The sequence below is a fragment of the Syngnathus typhle genome, linkage group LG3, assembly GCF_033458585.1.
Source record: "Syngnathus typhle isolate RoL2023-S1 ecotype Sweden linkage group LG3, RoL_Styp_1.0, whole genome shotgun sequence".
NCBI classification, from domain to species: domain Eukaryota; kingdom Metazoa; phylum Chordata; class Actinopteri; order Syngnathiformes; family Syngnathidae; genus Syngnathus; species Syngnathus typhle.
The window spans coordinates 13,255,710-13,273,321 of NC_083740.1; the positions used below are offsets into that span (position 1 = coordinate 13,255,710).

Consider the following 17,612-nt stretch of genomic DNA (forward strand, 5'->3'; position numbering starts at 1 on the left):
AGTTCACTCATTGACTCGTTCGTGAACGGGAAAGCCAGGATTCGTTCCCTCACTGATCCGTTCTCGCGGTGAACTGGAAATGCGATTCACTCAGTGAGTGATTCACTCAGTGAGTGATTCAATCAATGAGTGATTTGTTCACTCACAGATCGTTCGTTGGTGAACGGGAAATGCAATTCACGACTCGTTCGTGAACGGGAAGTTACATCATTTTCTTCGTTTTGTTTTACGGCGAGGTAGCACCAGCTTCAATGGGCATTACTGACACCTACTGGTTGAAGTTATATATGAAATGAAAAAAAAGAACGAATTACTTTAGGAAGTGATTTGTTCACTCTCGTTCACTGAAAAGAGCCGTTCTTTTTGAACGGCCCGTTCACTCACGAGCCAACACTAATGTAATGTCTTACCGTTTTTTTTCATGTATAATGCGCCCTCATGTATAATACGCACCCTAAAAATGGCATGTCAATGCTGGAAAAAAGCCTGTACCCATGTATAATACGCACCCCAATTTTTTTTAATTTTTAAAAATTTTTTTTTTTTTTTTTCAAGTCCCAATGAACGTCACACACGTATCTGGGTGTGGTGAAATTTGTCCTCTGCATTTGACCCATCCCCGTGTGATTTTGATCCATCCCTGGGGGAGAGGGGAGCAGTGAGCAGCAGCGGCGCCGCGCTCGGGAATCATTTGGTGATCTAACCCCCCAATTCCAACCCTTAATGCTGAGTGCCAAGCAGGGAGGCAATGGGTCCCATTTTTATAGTCTTTGGTATGGTCTTAACTAGGCTGGATGTATTTTTTTTGTTGGTGTTGATTTCTCCGACTGCCCGTAAAGGCACCACCGCGATCAGGTTAAAATGAAGAGAGGAAAGTGACGTGCGGACATGTGAAAAAGGCGGCTCTGTATGGGAGAGAAGTTGAAGAGGAATAAAAACACCCTTGGAAACCAAAACTTGCCCCTCGTCGTGACTCGGAGTCGCAACAAATGTTTCGGATTTGTGTAGGGTACATTGTGACAGACAGCAAACGAGCAGGTGATTGAGCAAGCGTCTGATACGAGAGCATTGCGTTCGTATGGAGCGTGTTTGAAGTGAACAGCAGAGACGAAAGGAACAAGGCAAAGTGTTGTGAAATAAAATATTACCTGTAATACGCATTTTGTTATTTGCTGATTGTATTAAACTATCACATTCATTGTCAGTCAAGAAGAGAAGAGGACTATTCGCATCGGATCCATAGTGCGCATGCGCAGTGATACTGCCTCCGTATGACGTCCAGTCCGCGATGGAGATTAAAAAACAAACAATATTTGACAATAACACAGGTTTCTGTTCCTCTCTTTGGTAATGTCACCCTTTCTTTTTGTCCCACGTCTTTGTCGGTCAGTCCTGTTGTTGGTTTTGTTAGAGAGTTATGTTAGTTTACCAAGTCTGTGTTTTGAGTTCCTCCAATGAACCCTGGTCCAAGCTGCACTTGGTCGCCCTGCTCCTTTCCACACTCCATCCGTGACAAGATTTTCTTCAAAAATTGTTGTACCATGATTTTCTTAAAAAAATAAAAATAAAAATTGTACCTATGTATAATGCGCACCTCAGATTTTAGGACAATAAATTAGTTAAATTTTGCGCATTATACATGGAAAAAAACGGTACTTTTCCCTGTGATGGGCCTTTCACACTCACTTGCTAGTTGTTAAAGAATGAAGCAAGTGTTAGCTGCAAGATTCAAATGAACCATTTTCCAATGATAAACTTTGCCCCGTTTGAAAAAAAAAAAGATGGCATTCTGTCTGTGCCTTTGAATGTGGTGCAATTTAATTTGGCTGTTGTATCCAATCACGTTATTTTAAAATAGTACTGATAAAATTGCTTATTCTACAAGTTGTTATCCAAATGATGAAAATGTACATGGTAAACCTGGGTTTGCACTTTGAGATTTGAGTGCATTAATGGACATTTTCAAACGTTTGATTTTGTTTATCTGTTATAAATGTTGTTTTTTTTTACTTGGTCTGAGGAAATATTCTAAGATTTTGAGATAGGATATTTGAGTTTTCTTAAGCTGTATGCCATAATCAGTAATATTAAAATAATAAAAGGCTTGCAATATTTCAGTTGATTTGTAATTAATCCAGAATTTGACTTTTTTTTTTTTAATCGCATTACAGAAAATAAAGAACTTTATCACAATATTCTAATTTTCTGAGACAGTCCTGTACAAACAAACTACTCTCAAAAACATTCTTGAAACATAACAGAGCAGGCTCTGTTCAAAATTATTACTCACCAAAATGCAGCCCTTCTTTTTCTTACAGAAAAGTAAGTTTGTTTGTTCTTTTTCTGAAGCGACGTCGACTCTCGCAACTCGAAGAAAAAGACCCTTTCAGCGCTTTTTCCTGGATTTTATCAGCAGACAAACCGGAACCGGAAATAAAAGCGATTACTTTTAACCCAAAACTCGATAAAATATGTCCCCAACCGCTATTTTTTTGGGCGTACACTATCTAATGCAGGGGGCACCAACCCGGTGCCCGCGGGCACCAGGTCGCCCGCGCCAACCACATCAGTCGGCCATAGGCCAGTTCTAAAAATTGTTTACAGTACACTGGTGAAGAGCATGCAATGCCAGGCTTCCCACTAACATTAATGTTCAGTGTCTTCACATAGAATATCATTAATAAAAATATAAAATTAAAGGTACACTGTGTAACTTTGTTATTTCAGAAGTGTATTATCAAAGTGGTCGCCCTTTGCATTATTCGGTGCCCTTGAAGTAGCTCCCAACTTCAAAAAGGTTGGTGACCCCTGATCTAATGTATTTAATTTAATCCCCCACATAGTCAGACATGGTATGGTTAAAATTAATAATGATTGTTTAAAATTCTGTACATTATTTGTACAACTTTCAGCTGGTTAAGAGTTTTATATTTTGAAATATGATCATATTTGATGGATTTAATTTTGTTGTTGATTTTAGGTTATTCCATAGCCCTAACATCAGTTTACCGAAATAAGCACACTTCACACGGATCAATGGTTGTTTAAAACAGAGCATCACAGCTTCTGTACAATATTAATATTGTATAAATGTATACAACTTCCCATTCCTTTTCTATTTTGTGCAGTGGATTTTTTTCTGTCTGTATCTGTTGTTTGTACAGTCATAGTTTGAATGACTTTCACCTTGCTTGTGCTTTTGAGTGTATTTGTCTTCATTTGATTGGTTGTGTGGTTTGCCTGTTTGAAACGAATGGATTCAATTCAATTAAACTTTCAGAATGGTTTTGGGTTTAATATTTCATATTTGATGGATTTAGTTTTGTCGTCTATTTTAGGTCTGTGTAGACCTAAAACGACTATTTTAGGTTATTCTACACACCTAAAATAGACGTCTAAATTAAGTCTATGTGTAGATCTAATATAGACGTCTAAATTAGGTCTACACATAGACCTAATATAGACGTCGATCAGGTTCCAGAAATAACCACACTTCACCCGGATCAGTGGTTGTTTAAAACAAAGCAATGCAACCTCTGTTCATTATTTATACAACCTACAGCTGGTTTATGGTTTAACATTTCATATTTAATGCATTTAAATTTGTCGTCTATTTTAGGTCTATATATAGACCTAATTTAGACGTCTTCTATTTTAGGTCTATAAAATAACCTCAAATAGACATCTATATCAGGTTACAGAAATAACCAGTTCACATGTACGGGTCAATGTTAAACACAAATCCAAACAACTTCTGCAAATTACTTATACAACTTACAGCTCGTTGAAACTTTAAAATTTCGAAATATGATTATATTTGATGTTTTTAATTTAGACGTCTATTTTAGGTCTATACCGAGACCAGTTTTAGACGTCTAAATTAGGTCTATACATAGACCAGACGTCTAATAGACATCTATGGCTGACAGAGTAGCTAACTAACGATGCATTTTTCCAACTGCAGCAAGACTGCGTTAGCGTCTGTTCGATGGAAATTCTGGCGTGAGGAGCTAACATGTAAATGGCGACGTGAATATAGCAAGCGCCAGGAAAAAAAAAAGACAGTCCGTCTTGAACAAGTTCCCAGTAGTGCGATTACAGCTATCACTACAGTATATAATCCTCTTCACACCCGGTATCAACAGGTGGCTCCGTGGCGCAATGGACAGCGCATTGGACTTCTAGGCTTTCGTAGTGATTCAAAGGTTGTGGGTTCGAGTCCCACCGGAGTCGTGGTTTTTTTTTTTTTTTGCACCTACGCTTATTTTTTTAGTAATTAGCACATTCTCACTACGACGTAACCTATCAAACTTTTTTTTTTTAAATACAACGCTACATAATGATTACCTTCTTCGAGTTTTGTGTTATCAAACCTTAAGAATACAAAGCTATATAATGATTACCTTCGTCGCATTTTGTATTCTATGTTTAGAATTAATTATTTGTAGTACTAATTTAAGGGCCTGTAAAATTGAGGCATGGCGATTTGCGACACGAGGCGCATATATATCAGCGAGATTTTACCGTTTGAGAACCTTCAGGAGCAGGACACCCAAAACGTGCCAATGTTTATTCTTACCAGTAGATGGCGTACACGCAAATGTAGGACAATGCTGCAGTGAGTTATACCGCTGAACTCAAGGTAGACAAGGTCAGAGAACAACACAGCAGGTCGGGAGACGACGAACATAATGGGGAGGCTGATAAAATCAGTGTATTTTCTTTTTCACATGGCTGTGTCAGTGGCGGTAAGAAATCGCACCTCATTCTTAAACTTGTTGCGTGTGTACAGTATTATTGTAGTCAGGGGTCGCCACGCCGAGTCACTCGCATTTGTTAGGCAGTTTTAAATCAGATAGTGAATCTGCACAATCCAATGATATCCAATGGAAAATGAAGGCAATGTTATGTATGTTCGTGTTTTCTATTAACTAGGTAACAATTATTTGTTCCTAAGTTGAAAGAAACAACATCAATATTTCAAATAGACTTACCATAAACTATTTCAGATTTGTTGTTGTACTCAGTGTGTGTTATGGGCCTCCTCGGGTCAACAAACAAGTTCCAACTAATGTATAATAAATATCGTAATTATAACCACGTAAAGAGTGCCATTGTTACAAAGTATTTGTGACAGTTGTTGCATATTGTTGATTCAACTAAAAAACAGTGCTATCTTGTCCAGGCACCTGTGCCATGTGAACAGATTGTGGTCCGCCTGCAGGCAGAGATTGAGGAGCTAACAAATGTGATCAATGAACAGCACAGATACATCCAGGTGCTCCACAGCCACCAGGCTCAGCAGCTAGAGCACATTCCCAACTCACATCTGGGAGCCCAAAACCCCTACAGAGGTTTACCGAGACTTTTTTTTTTTAAAATACAACGCTACATAATGATTACCTTCTTCGAGTTTTGTGTTATCAAACTTTAAGAATACAAAGTTATATAATCTTTTCTTTCTGCCTGCTCACACCCAGAACACTAAATAACTGTGGACTACAGTTAAATGTCTTTTTATCATAGATGCCATGCTGATACGGGCTGAAAGTTTTTGGTGTTTGTTTTGGCACTTTTGGTCCAAGAAAGAACTTTGTCAAAATATGAAAAATAATGAAAACAAAAAACCTTTGTATTAATTTCTAACATCAACCATATTTACAGCTAAAACACTGCACACAACACAATTCCAAAATTTACCAGAATGATTGTGTACGTGTGTGTGTGTGTGTGCGTGCGTGCGCGTGTGTAATTTGCATGCGCATGTGTGTGTGCGTAGACTGCTCCGAGGTGTTTGCTGATGGGAACGTCGCGAGTGGCTTGTATGCGATTCGCCCCGATGGCTTACCCACAGCGCTCAGCGTCTACTGTGACATGAACAATGGAGGAGGATGGACAGTTTTTCAAAGAAGGAGGGATGGCAAAGAGAACTTTGATAGGTGTGTGTGACTTTACGAATGCTAAATCAATGTAACATTGAACATTTAAGTGTCTTAAGTAAATGCTCTGTGTGTGCAGAGCGTGGGTGGAGTACAAGCATGGGTTTGGGGACCTACATTCCCCTGATGGAGAATTCTGGATGGGCAATGATGCTCTACATCATCTCACCTCACAAGGTGCGTGCATACGTGCGTGTGTGTGTGTGTGTGTGCGTGTGTGTGTGCAAGCACACATTTGCATTGTCTCTAAGGTGATTTGTCACACATCAGATCTTTAATCTAACCTTTTCTAGGGGACTACGACCTGCGCATTGACATGGAAGATTTTGATGGTAAAGAAAGCTTTGCAGAGTACAAGAAATTTAAAGTGGACAGCGAAACAGTAAGCTCACATCCTTCGTTTCCAAGTAACTTATCTGTAACCTTGACCTTCCTTCTTTTCTCACAACAGTACGGCTCTTATTTAGACTAATGTTTTCAGTTTCTAAGCACAAGCAAATGTGTACGGTTCTGTTGTGTGAATACTTCAACAACTCCTATCCTTTTTCTTCATCGATTAAGTAGATTATTGGGACTGGTGCCACAAAAGATATATTTCAACTACATCCTCTTTTGTGACACCATGTCAGGACCTTTGCTCTGCTCATTTTGGTTTTCATATAACTATTTGACAATTTTCACAATTTTTGGAGCTGTTACTGACATTGAATGTGTGGAAGGACTTGTACCGATTGCATTTGGGGGAGTACAAGGGGAATGCAGGAGACGCCCTGGCTGACCTGCACACCACCAAGCACCCATCTCCAGGCAGCAGTTCGGCCGGAGTCAAATTCAGCACCTATGACAAGAAGCCCGGTGGAGCTGGCAAGTGCATTAGGCACAGCAAGTCAGGCTGGTGGTTCAGCAGGTCAAACTATTTTCTCATTCCCACAAATCCACCATGCTGAAAAGCATCTTCATAAATGGTATAGACTGTAATTTTCTTCACACTGTGCATTCTTGTGCTCAGGTGCGATTCAGGGAACCTTAACGGTCATTACTACAAAGGACCATACCAAGCGATGACCACTGATGGCATGGTGTGGTACACATGGCACGGGTGGTGGTACTCCATCAAATCAGTGGTGATGATGGTACGAGCTGCTGACCTTAAGCATCCGCAGGTCAAGGCACCGAGACAACTAGACCCGAAGAAAGCGTCAGCTGATCTCTCTCATTACCCACCTGGCCAATAGGCTGAAAAGCAAGTAAAACTTTGCCGTTACAAAAGCAGACTGTATTTTGTATGATGTAGTCTGTGCTTCTGTTGTTTCATTTTTGGTATTACAGCACCACTGTAGTTGGATTGCAACAATTAAAACGTGACTAAAATCGAATGTCTTACTGTATTTATCCTGTTTTCAAAATAAAAGAGACCATACTGTACTGAGGCATTGTAGGTACATTTGACGTTTTAGAGGATTAAGACAGAAAAACAACTAAAAGGCTAGTGTCTCTCAATAAATGTTTTCATGCTGTAGGAAAGTTTTGTCAAACGTGACATTACAAGTGATCAGCTATGAAGTCAATGAGGGCTTTAGGTCATTTTACAAAGTGTCAATTAGTCTTATTTATCTGGGATTTTAGGTAACAGCGGGAATATAGTAGTTAAAAGCATTTTGCTTCAGGAAATGGGAGGTGGGGTCTAATTTGACCAGTACAAACATAGCGAAACATCCAAGGAGAATTACATTCCACATTGTAGAGTAAGGTTGAAAGGAGCAAACTTAGAACAAGCACATCTAAGTTCAAGTCTATGGGTTTAGGTCAGTTGAAAGTTTGCATTTGCTCACATTAGCATGTGAAGTTCATTCAGTTCTTCCAAAGGTCTGAAGCAGACCAGTGATTGAGCTTCGCTCTTTGGAGAGAAAACCGTTCTCTTGAAAAGGAGAATAAAAACGAACAAGTAAATGACAGATTTTGGTTATGGTACACATCCCAACCAAGTTATTTCAGCCTCCTCCTTATTGTGTACACAACAAAAGTAAAAAGTGAATAGCCATAACATACGAGAGGTGCTATATACAAACCCTGAGTAGTTAGTGCCTGCAATTTTCTTGAGAATAACAAAGACGTTTCTTGGCATTTGGTAGTCAGAAGCTAAACAAGCCCCATGATGTGCTTTCAAAGCACGAGTCTTTTACTGCAAATAGTTTAAAATGTACAAGTTCATCATGAGATACGTATCCAACACTAAAATTTTGGATCTTCCATCCATCTTCATGGCGTTTGGAATGAGCCGTTAGAGGAGAGGGGGAGGATGTCGTTATCTAGGCGATAAGGGCGCAGCAGCAGGGAACGACGCAGAGTTCCGTGGTGAGCTTAAGGGAGATGTAGGAGAGAGGCGGCGTGGACTCCCCAGCAGGTCGCCATTATGCAGTTTCCACAGCAGCTCCTCATTCTCCATTGAAAGACGCTTGTTGACCTTGGACTCATTCTGTAGTGTCTGCTGGAGTTTGGCCTGCTCGTTGGACAGCTGCCTGCAGTCACAGTTGCATAACATCATTTTCAAAGGGTCATACTTTTTTAGATGAACATACTAGAGATGATAAGATGCACAGGCGTTGATTTTCTTTTTTCTTCTCTTGAAAATAAGCAGTTGAGATGGTTCACATTTTTGGGGAAATATACATTGTAGACAGAATAATATACTATTTTATTTTATTATTATATTATATTTTTGGTTTGTCTCCCTAAAAGTGTTTTGTCAATTTTTGTAGAGGCCCATCTGGAGGCATTGTTGTGCGAAGGAACTGTCATTGAGTTGTGGAGCTTCATCATCTCTACGCAATTACAGAAACCTTTTTTTTCCAGGGTGACAATTACGTGCTTATCTTCCACTATTTTCAAGTGAGGAAAATTAAGGACAAAACTTTCTTTTTTTAAATGATCTTTATATTCTTGTGCTTGTGTAGCTATATACTCAGCACAAATAAAAGTCTTGATGAGCCCACCTGTAATGTGTTTTTGTAGAGCCTCATGTGGAGGCATTGTTGTGCCAAGGAACTGTAATTGTGTTGTGGAGCTTCATCATCTCTACACAATTACAGAAACCTTTTTTTTCCAGGGTGACAATTACATGCTGATCTTCCACTATTTTCAAGTGAGGAAAATTAAGGACAAAACTTTCTTTTTTTAAATGATTGTTATGTTCTTGTGCTTGTGCATGTGTAGATATATATTCAGCACAAATAAAAATCTTGATGAGCCCACCTGTAATGTGTTTTTGAAGTAAGACCACCACTTAGTAAATAAAGGTGACAACCCGACCTACAATCTATAGACACAGACACATGTGTATACGCACTTTGAGAGAGCAGCGTGTTTGTCCATCCTAGCTTTGTAATCCTCGTTCTCCTGTTGAATTTTTGTCAGACATTCCTCCAATTTCACATTTGTCTCCACCTGGGACACACACACAGTCATAAATATTTTGCCTTTATGTAGAAATGATGATAAGCCTAAAAATAAAGCTACTAACCAGTTTGTTCATTTCCATGAGCTTCTTTTCCTTTTGATGCAGCTGGTTATTCTTAATCTCCAGCACCACCTTTAAACTTTCTAGCTCCTGCTCCAGGTAAAGAGTGTGGGAGTCCTTCTGCAAACACACGCACGCGCGCGCACGCACGCACACGCACACGCACACACACACACACAGAAAATCATTAAACACAGCACATATTTTGCTCTCTAATGGAACCGCAAGTAACAGAAGCTCCTGTAATTTTTTAAGTGTATTGGCTTTCATTAGATTGTGCATGTCTACCTAATCTTGTGATTTTCCGTTAGCGTTAAATACTTGCCTTGCAGTCTGATCTTATAAGTTACAAAGTGAATGTTGTCCAGGAGTTGCGCTTTAGTTAAGGTATGGGCAGGCGCAATCACTTTGCGTCCCAGCAGAGGGCAGCTGTGTTCATGTTCACTTCACCTTGGTTTTGCTCTTTTAACTTAGTGGTGGTTGTTATTCAGTCAATAGTGAAATGATAAGCAGAAGAGTCATGTGGTGTCATGTACGATGCTGGAAAAGTCATTACCAGATTCTTATCTGAGAGCATCCGCCTCTCTTCCTCTGCTTTCAGCTTTTCATTCATGGCCGCGTTTTCTGCTGACAGCGTATCTATTTTGTCCTGATCGGAGGAAGGCATTAAAGGCATTTGTCAACACTGATATACAATATTTAGGCTGCAGAATTTGCTTAAAAAATATAATACATCTTAAATAAAAAACTAGTCTTACAGAAAAAGTAGTTTCTGTTTCCTTTAATGTTTTGTTCAGGTTCTCCAGGTCGATTTCCTGAATTCTCTTTAGGTCTGAAATGAACAAATTCATGAACAAACGTTTACATGAGATGTACCTATGAGTATAGATACTGTATATTACTGTATAACTGTTTAACAAGTGGGTTAAGTTATCTGTTTTGCGTTATTGGTTGATGGACTCACCTTGTAGGGAGGTTTCATGTTGCTGTTTGAGAGACTCAATGATTTGGCGGTGACTCACTTCCTGGTTCTTCCTCTCAGCTTCATTCTTGGTCCTCGTCTCTTCCACCTACAAATCAAAGTTGATGATCAGTAACTTATTTTTTAGATGATGTCACTGTAAGCATGTTTTTTTGTTTTGTGCACATTAATCTGAGATCAGATCATTTGATTCATCAAAACTGTGGGATCCAATGTGAGTTTATCATTGTTGCGCAATAGTGTCATTAGTTGTGTCCCTAGTTTCATATAACACAAGTGAGGATAAAGTAGATCTACAGTTGGTTATTTTCACAAGTCAACAATAATAAGCAATTTGTACTCCAATCTTGTGTTGTGCAGCAGTCTGTCATTTGTCACATTTTGCTCATTTGTTACTGCTTTGTTAAGGATTTTAAGAAAGTACAATGCATCCCGGTGGAGCACTGGTTAGCACGCATGCCTCACAATTCGGAGGGTGCAGGTGCGAGTCCGCCTCCGGCCTTCCCTATGTGGAGTTTGCGTGTTCTGTCTCTGTGCCCGGCATGGGTTTTCTCCGGGTCCATCCCAAAAACATGCTTGGCATGCTGATTGAGCACGCCAAACTGCCCATAAGTGTGAGTGCGAGTTCGGATGGTTGTTCGTCTCTGTGTGTCCTGCGATTGGCTGGTAACCAGTTCAGGGTGTCCACCGCCGACTGCCCGATGACTGCTGGGATAAGCTCCAGCACGCCTGTGACCCCGGTTGGGACACGGGGTACAGATAATGGATGGATGTACTATACATCCCTAAGACAAATGTAACACTTGTAATGTGTGTGCATAAGTATAAGGAACGTATAGAATTTTAGCCTTAGCCCAAGAATTTGAAATTGTTTTGTTAAAATACTGTATTTTCCGGACTATAAGCCACTACTTTTTGCACAAGCTTTGAACCTTGCGGCTTGGAGGCCGGTGGGGCTTTTTTTTGTGAATTGTTGATTTGGGTGAGTTGTTGCCAGAAAGCTGATTGGTGTAAGTTCTCTGACCTTTTGTTCCATTAACATGCGACATTTGTCAGCCTCCTCCTGGTATGTTTGATGGACTTTGTCCCACTCTGTTTGGTAAAAACTCCTCAATCTGACATATACAAACAAGACAGAATAAGAATTTTGGACATACAATTATGATTGGATGTGTTCTGTGCATGGAAAAATCGGTACCTCTCCTCTAGCTGCACCAATTCATCCTTGTGTTGCTCATCTAGCCTTTTTAAGGCCTCCTCCAAATTTATGCGTGCCTCCTCCTTCTCCTTGTGCAAACGGTCACAGCATTGAGACGATGCAACTGCACATACACAAGAATGATTTGAGTTAGACTTTCAATGACACATTTCAACAATACTTTGCAAACTATCACACTTTGAATGTAAAATTAATTTGCGTAGTGGATCCGGAAGTTATACTAATCATTGCCACTGACACGTGTGCACTCAATCTCAATAGACCACTTTGAAGGAGGATGAGTTTTTGCAGTCTGTTTGGAATAAATCGAAATAGAGTATCAAAGTAAATCAAAGTTGATCGGCCAGTGATGGCTATCATTAGCTGTTGGAGAGCTGCTGAAATGACTCAAAACCTGCAATATGAAGTTTCGCCTTTAGGGGCGATGTAATTTATGCAGTCTCTGGAGCATGGAAGAGGAAAGGCACCTGAGTCTAGAGCAGTGGTGGCCAACCCGCGGCTCGCGAGCCTCATGCAGATCTTTGCCTGGTTTCCTTCGGCTCTTTTACGTTCATATCAACATTTGTGTTTGTGGTTTTTTTTTTGTGCATGTTGCTTCGCTTGAGTTCAATATGGTATTTCTGTCAAACGCGTATGCGCATGAGGTGAAATCCCGCAAAGGAGGAGGGGCAAACCCATTCGAGGAAACAAATAGTGTCAATTTCGCTCTCAAAATGGCAGGGAGAAAATACACAGCTAAACGAAAATATGAAGATGAACACAGGATGTTTTTAACAGAGAGGGAAAGTTTATATTTTTTTGTTGAACGCAATGGCAAGCCATTCTGCCTGATATGTCAGACGTCATTAGCGGATTTCAAAGCTTCAAATCTTCAGCGCCACTTCAGCTCATTTCATGCTAATATCGATAAGGACTTTGCAAAAGGGACTGAATTTTGCATGTGCAAGTTGGACACTTTGAAAAGTCAGGCAGAAAAACAGGTACAGTTTTTCCCAAAAATTACAAAGCCCTCAGGCCCTCACGCTTGCATCGCATCAACTGTCTTGGAACATTGCACGGGCTAAAAAGCCATACAATGAAGTGGAGTTTGTTAAAAAATGCCTCAGTGACGGTGTTGAAATCTTGTCTCCTGAAAACGACAAACTAAAACGAATAGGATCAGACATCCAACAAAAAGAATTGCTTCGACTAGCAACAACGGAATACAAGCCAGATTTGAGGACGATTGTTCAAGGCAAGGAATGCACTAAGCAACATGCATAGTAAGCAAAGAAACGCTATTGTGAATTATTGTTTTTGTTTGTGGACTTTGTAGAACTGAGAGTTTGTGTGTGAGAAAGTGCATACAATGTTCATTGTTGAAAATGACTGGCCTGTGGTCAATTTCTGTCATTATCATGTTAGTGCGTGACATGCAGTGAGGTTCATAACTGGGGAGGAACTGACGTCACTTGTGTTGAATCAGTCTTTAGTCGGTTCCGATCACTTTTATGGGAGACAGTCTGAGAAACGGATTGTTTACAGGGGGCCACCATGACACTGAGGCTGCTGAGGCTCATGGGATTTTGCGGGTGGCTAATGCTATAATGATAGCTGCTATACGCACAAGGTTATTTCATTTCAAAATAGGCTGCTCTGTTAATGTTTTGAGTACCGTAATTCTCGGACTATAAATCGCACCGGAGTATAAGTCGCACCAGCCATAAAATGCCCAAAAAAGTGAAAAAAAAACCCATATATATGTATATAAGTCGCCCCCCCACTCAAACTGTGAAAAAAAACGCGACTTATAGTCCGAAAATTACAGTAAATTTCCGGATTGATATGGAAGGGAAACATAAGTAAGCAGTACCAATTTTATAGGAGATAGTTTGAGAAACGCGATTGTTTACTGAGGGCTCATTGGTTGTTGGCTAGTGGATGCATACCGCAACCTTAGTCAACCTCAGTTTGTTGCAGTATAGCTTCTATTTTATGCGCCTTTTAATCCGGTGCACCCAATATATGAAATCATTTCTAAAATAAAAAATTCAATGAGGGTGCGCCTTATAGCTGCGAAAAATACAGTAGATTGATTTAGTATTGGTACCATTGACAAAGACAAGTCGTAGAAACAATAAGCTAACTATGAAAGGCCATTTTTTTAACTACGACATAATCGTCATGCTACAAGAGAAACATTTTCCTTCATGCAATCAAATCAAGTAGTTGAGGAGCACAAACAAATTAGTAAACCCAGGTGTGAAGGGAGTGTGGCTCTTGTGATTTGACTCATTTTAACTGCCAAAGCTGGAAGAGCATTCATTCATCAGTAGCTCCCAACAGGTAACTGGCTTTCTGTCAACCACATTCCACTTTCATTGCTCTCATCAATGACAGACAATTCATTGAACACGCCAGTGAACTAAAAATGATAAAGTAGAACACATACATTGTGTGACTAATACAGCTTTCACAAGCAGATGCATGTCTACCTCTCTCTCTCACCTGTCAACATGTGACACATCGAATCAGGCACACCGCTAACAGTTTTGAACTACCAAATGCTACAATGGTTAACAGCAAATTTGAATCAGGGATGTCTTTAAAATGTACTTTAAAAATTATTTATTTTTCTCTGGCAGGATTTTTGACCTGTAAAAGTTTGCACAATTTGAATTTTACATGTGTTGTAATTCAAAGGAACACCGGAAGTGCCACATCAGGATGCTCTTCATTCACTACAGCTCGGCCTTCAACACAATCATTCCTGACATCCTGGTCAGTAAGCTGTCTAACCTTCGCTTCCCCCTCTCACCTGCAGCTCAATAAAGGACTTCCTTCCAGGCACCAGCAGTCAAACCTGGGCCCCACCTCTCTTCCACCAGAACATTTAACATGGCCCCCCTCCCCTCCTCTACAACCTTTACACCTCCGACTTTAAACTGGCCCACAACGGTAACATCATCGTGAAGTTTGCCAACGACACGACAGCGGTGGGGTGGATCTCAGGAGGTGACTAGTCAGCGTCCAAAAATAAGGTCCTGCGGCTGTCTCAGTGTTGCACAGCTAACAATCTGACACTAAACGCCGCTAAGTCAAAAGAGCTAATCCGAGACTTCAAGAGGTCCAGAACAGATCCACCTCGCCTCACCATCAAGGGCGACTCAGTAGGGAGAGTTACATCCTTCACCTTCTTGGGCACCACCATTTCTGCCGACCTCTCCTGGTCGGTCAACACCAAGGCTGTCCCCAAGAAGGCACAGCAGCGTCTGCACTTCCTGAGACTGCTCAGAAAAAAGGACATCATCCAAAATCTGCTGCTAACCTTCTACTGATCCTCTATTGCCAAGACATCACAAGACTTACCACCTGTTTTGCTTACTGCACTCTGGCAGATGCTACAGGTGCATCCAACAATAACAGACTTAGGGACAGCTTCTACCCAAATGCACACATGCACAGGTCACCAAATACACACAAAGCTCTCACTGTATGAAGTCTGTAAAGCCACTTGCAATTTTGTTGGACCTCCAGTTTGTCTGTTGCTGTACAATGACAATAAAAGCCTTTTTATTCTCCCCCCGTCAGAAAAATTAATCTCGAAAACCTTTCTTGCAGGACTGATTTAAAAAATGGTTGACAAATATTATCAACTAATATTTCACAGATAATGCAATAGTGCCTTTAACTTCAATGTGTCACACAGTATAACACAGCTGGTGGTACTGAAAAAGAGAGCTAGAAATTAACCACATCCAGTAGCTGTGATCATATCTTGACTTGTAATTGAACTACTGTATATGCAGTAACAACTGGCTGTCGCTATGGCAGTTGCTGCGACCCTTTGAATACAACTCACTGTGTGTGTGCTTTGTGGGCGTGCAGCTGCTCCAGTGGTGATGGAAACAAAAAGTCAATAACAGCTGAGGGAAATATTATAGTTCGGCTCGTGCTTCAATGCACATAGTGCATCCATAATATTCAAAGTGAAGGAATGGGGTCGAAATACAAAAAGTCCTGCCTAGCTACAAAAACAGATATGCTCAAACCTCATTGAATAAAGTACATAAGCAGACAAGTATACCGTTTTTTTCCGTGTATAGTGCGCCCCCATGTATAGTAAGCACCCCTAAAAATGGCATGCTGATGCTGGAAAAAAGCTTGTACCCATGTATAATACGCACCCAATTTTTATGAATTTTTTTAAAAAAAATCTTAAATTTTTTTTTTTTTTTTTTTTTTTTTTTAAGTCCCAATGATCGTCACACACGCAGGGAGGCAATGGGTCCCATTTTTATAGTCTTTGGTATGGTCTTAACTAGGCTGGATGTAATTTTTTTTGTTGGCGTTGATTTCTCCGACTGCCCGTAAACGCACCACCGCGCTCCGTGCGCGCACGGGACAGCAAACGAGCAGGTGATCGAGCAAGCCTTGTCTGATACGAGAGCATTGCGGTCGCATGGAGCGTGTTTGAATGTGAACAGCAGAGAAGAAAGGAACAAGGCAAAGTGTTGTGAAATAAAATATTACCTGTAATACGGATTTAGGTAGAGAACTGAACTCTCGCTCTTTATATAGCTGACGTGTCTTGCGCATCCGTTCTGCGCATCTGTAATGGCGGCCTCCGTATGATATCCCGTTTGCGTGTGTGCGAGAGCGAGAGAGAGAGCGCGCGAGAGAACGCTCAACCGTAGCGCGCCGCCGACCGCCCAACTGCACCGCGCTGGTTGATTATTGTGACAGAGCCGTCGCTGAAATTTAGAAGATATTTTTAAAGTCCTGATGTACTTTCTAAAATTTAAGTGGACCTCAGTGCGCACTGCGCAGGGAGCTTAATTTGGTGCGGTCGCGCAACCGCAGCACGCCGGGCGCTCACTGTCGCATTGCTTAAAGAGCGCCTTTGTGTTTTAGGATGAACAGCAGAGACCAAAGGAACAAGGCAAAGTGTTGTGAAATAAAATATTACCTGTAATACGCATTTTGTTATTTGCTGATTGAAACTGCTAATTAAACTGTGAATTGAAACTAATAGGAAGAAAACAACTCTCGCTCTTTATATAGCTGACGTGTCTTGCGCATCCGTTCTGTGCATTTTATTTCACAACACTTTGCCTTTCTTCTCTGCTGTTCACTTCAAACACGCTCCATGCGACCGCAATGCTCTCGTATCAGACGCTTGCTTGATCACCTGCTCGTTTGCTGTCCCGTGCGCGCACGGAGCGCGGTGGTGCGTTTACGGGCAGTCGGAGAAATCAACGCCAACAAAAAAAATTACATCCAGCCTAGTTAAGACCATACCAAAGACTATAAAAATGGGACCCATTGCCTCCCTACGTGTGTGACGATCATTGGGACTTAAAAAAAATAAAAAAATAAAAAATAAAAAATTTAAAAAAAAAAAAATTAAAAGTTTTTTTGGACCCATGTACAATGCGCACCCCAGATTTTAGGACAATAAATTAGTTAAATTTTGCGCACTATACACGGAAAAAAACGGTAATCACATATTAAATCAATAAAAGAAACATTTTAAGCATATAGTTATACCTACACACCAAATCAATAAAGCAGACATAACTAGACATTTTTGATAGGGGGTAATGACAAAGGTTTTAACTTTATGATCTGATATGTATTTCTGAGCACGTTGAAATAACAAATGTTTTTTGATATATTGCCTGAATAGCTTAATGACCCTTAAGGAACTGTTTAATGCATGCCTGATGATTTTCTAAATCACGGACACTGCCAAAGTCGTCTAAAAATGGACAAGATTGTATCTTGTTTTGACAAATGCTAGACGCCGGTTTTCGATTACTACTGAACATTCTGGACAGAGGGAAATATTTTGTCGAACAAAGAAAAGATATGGTTGGAAGCATGATTAAACTAAGAATATGATGGCGTAAGCAAGTACATGGAGTATCAAAAGAACAAACAAACAAAAATATGGTAAGTGGTGAGTACAAACTT

At 40.4% G+C, this 17,612-nt stretch overlaps 2 protein-coding genes and 1 non-coding gene across 8 annotated transcripts in view; 2 read left to right on the forward strand and 1 right to left on the reverse strand.

Moving 5' to 3' along the window:
- The first annotated feature begins 4,147 nt into the window (after positions 1 to 4,147).
- trnar-ucu (transfer RNA arginine (anticodon UCU)) lies at positions 4,148 to 4,233 on the forward strand. Its single transcript is given in 2 exon segments — positions 4,148 to 4,184; positions 4,198 to 4,233. It is a non-coding gene; the product is annotated as a tRNA-Arg (tRNA).
- A 220-nt stretch (positions 4,234 to 4,453) lies between these two features.
- Positions 4,454 to 7,364, forward strand: LOC133151448 (fibrinogen-like protein 1). Its single transcript, XM_061274490.1, has 7 exons — positions 4,454 to 4,748; positions 5,186 to 5,354; positions 5,780 to 5,939; positions 6,019 to 6,116; positions 6,233 to 6,321; positions 6,659 to 6,846; positions 6,949 to 7,364. Exons 1-7 carry the CDS (start codon positions 4,692 to 4,694, stop codon positions 7,172 to 7,174), a joined length of 987 nt encoding a protein of 328 aa, XP_061130474.1. The 5' UTR covers positions 4,454 to 4,691; the 3' UTR covers positions 7,175 to 7,364.
- LOC133151447 (serine-rich adhesin for platelets-like) overlaps positions 7,313 to 17,612 on the reverse strand; it is a 63,118-nt gene continuing 52,818 nt past the window's right edge. For all 6 annotated transcript variants that reach the window (XM_061274488.1, XM_061274486.1, XM_061274485.1 and 3 more), the window contains 8 exons: positions 11,637 to 11,760; positions 11,463 to 11,553; positions 10,421 to 10,526; positions 10,215 to 10,288; positions 10,013 to 10,105; positions 9,460 to 9,576; positions 9,286 to 9,383; positions 7,313 to 8,458 (listed from right to left, as the gene is read on the reverse strand). In XM_061274488.1, coding sequence (XP_061130472.1) covers positions 8,245 to 8,458; positions 9,286 to 9,383; positions 9,460 to 9,576; positions 10,013 to 10,105; positions 10,215 to 10,288; positions 10,421 to 10,526; positions 11,463 to 11,553; positions 11,637 to 11,760 — 917 coding nt within the window. In that variant the 3' untranslated portion in view covers positions 7,313 to 8,244. The remainder of the gene's footprint in view (positions 8,459 to 9,285; positions 9,384 to 9,459; positions 9,577 to 10,012; positions 10,106 to 10,214; positions 10,289 to 10,420; positions 10,527 to 11,462; positions 11,554 to 11,636; positions 11,761 to 17,612) is intronic.

Bases quoted from the DNA above. Each gene is read 5' to 3' on its own strand.
- LOC133151448 (XM_061274490.1), top strand. From the start codon at position 4,692: ATGGGGAGGCTGATAAAATCAGTGTATTTTCTTTTTCACATGGCTGTG. The intron at 5,940-6,018 runs GTGTGTGTGACT...CTGTGTGTGCAG, and splicing joins GGCAAAGAGAACTTTGATAG to AGCGTGGGTGGAGTACAAGC. The intron at 6,847-6,948 runs GTCAAACTATTT...TCTTGTGCTCAG, and splicing joins TCAGGCTGGTGGTTCAGCAG to GTGCGATTCAGGGAACCTTA.